The following is a 1,156-nucleotide window of genomic DNA, read 5'->3' on the forward strand; positions in this document are numbered from 1 at the left end:
GTTTCTTCTTTGAACTATAACAAGAACTATATATGAACTGGAACTAATATTAAGTACTGAATCTCAAAAGGACTAAGTACTGGAACTATATACTAGAACTGAAATTTAAAAAGCCTATAGTACTGGAACTAAACTAGAATTAAATTTATAGCCATTATAGAATACTGAAACTAGTACTAGAACTAAAATTATTTTACTAGAAGTAGGTAACTAGAACTAAAATTACAAGTAATTTCAGTGGAACTAAAACTGGAACTGTAATGAAAAAGTCATACTGGAACAACATTAAAAAAGATGCCCTACAATACATTCTATTTATTTATTATTTATTTAGTGGTGATCCTAATTCTAATGTGATAATTAATTTTGATTCCAAGGAGCAAGCTATTGCATTCGCCGTTCAGAGCGGTAAGCAACGTGTTGTCATGGTAACCCCTGACCCTGCCCACCACAGGTTTCAAGTATCAGGTGACGAAAGAACAGCTTCCAATAACGAGACGAAAATCTTACGGAGACAATTTTTCTTGGGACAAAAGAACAAGAGTTGGATCAAAATGAAGCGATTAATAACTAAACTTAATAACTACTTAATAACCTGTATTAATAACTAGCAGAACAAATGATAAGTTATTTATAGTTACAAGTTATTTTTAGTAACAGTTTATTCAAACTTGATGCCTTGCGCTAGTGGAAGTTCTTTACTGTAATTGATGGTACTAGAAAAGGGGTGTGGTTATTAGTGGGCGTGGTTAATATCATTGGTGCGTGTGGCTTACCAAGTAGATCGTCTCATATATTGTTTCCAGGCGTCACTCCCTGACTCACGTCCTCCTCCCGTTGCCTTCTCTCCACCAAACGCTCCGCCTATTTCTGCTCCGTTAGTCGGAATGTTAACATTGACAATACCAGTGTCAGCACCAGTTGGACTAATAATAATAATAATAATAATAATAATAATAATAATAATAATAATAATAATAATAATAATAATAATAATATAACAACAATATGTTATAATTAAAGCATGGTTGGAGTGCTGTATGGGATATAAAGCACGAGGGATTGGGTCGAGAGACCAATATAGCACGAGGCCGAAGGCCGAGTGCTGTATTGGTCTCGAGACCCAATCCCAAGTGCTTTATATCCCATACAGCAC

The 1,156-nt window shown here is 34.7% G+C and overlaps 1 protein-coding gene and 1 long non-coding RNA gene across 2 annotated transcripts in view; one reads left to right on the plus strand and one right to left on the minus strand.

Annotated features, from left to right (window-relative positions):
* LOC100639709 (NADH dehydrogenase [ubiquinone] iron-sulfur protein 4, mitochondrial-like) overlaps positions 1-664 on the plus strand; it is a 1,363-nt gene extending 699 nt beyond the window's left edge. Inside the window, exons 3-4 of the mRNA XM_003390730.3 lie at positions 335-408; positions 455-664. Of these exons, the coding sequence (XP_003390778.1) occupies positions 335-408; positions 455-558 (178 nt within the window). The 3' untranslated portion in view covers positions 559-664. The remainder of the gene's footprint in view (positions 1-334; positions 409-454) is intronic.
* Positions 564-934, minus strand: LOC109588612 (uncharacterized). The gene is made up of 2 exons (XR_002188267.1): positions 777-934; positions 564-716 (listed from the first exon to the last, which is right to left on the minus strand). It is a non-coding gene; the product is annotated as an uncharacterized LOC109588612 (long non-coding RNA).
* Between the last annotated feature and the right edge of the window lie 222 nt (positions 935-1,156).

This window comes from Amphimedon queenslandica, unplaced genomic scaffold, assembly GCF_000090795.2.
Source record: "Amphimedon queenslandica unplaced genomic scaffold, v1.1 AMPQUscaffold_11975, whole genome shotgun sequence".
Lineage (NCBI taxonomy): Eukaryota > Metazoa > Porifera > Demospongiae > Haplosclerida > Niphatidae > Amphimedon > Amphimedon queenslandica.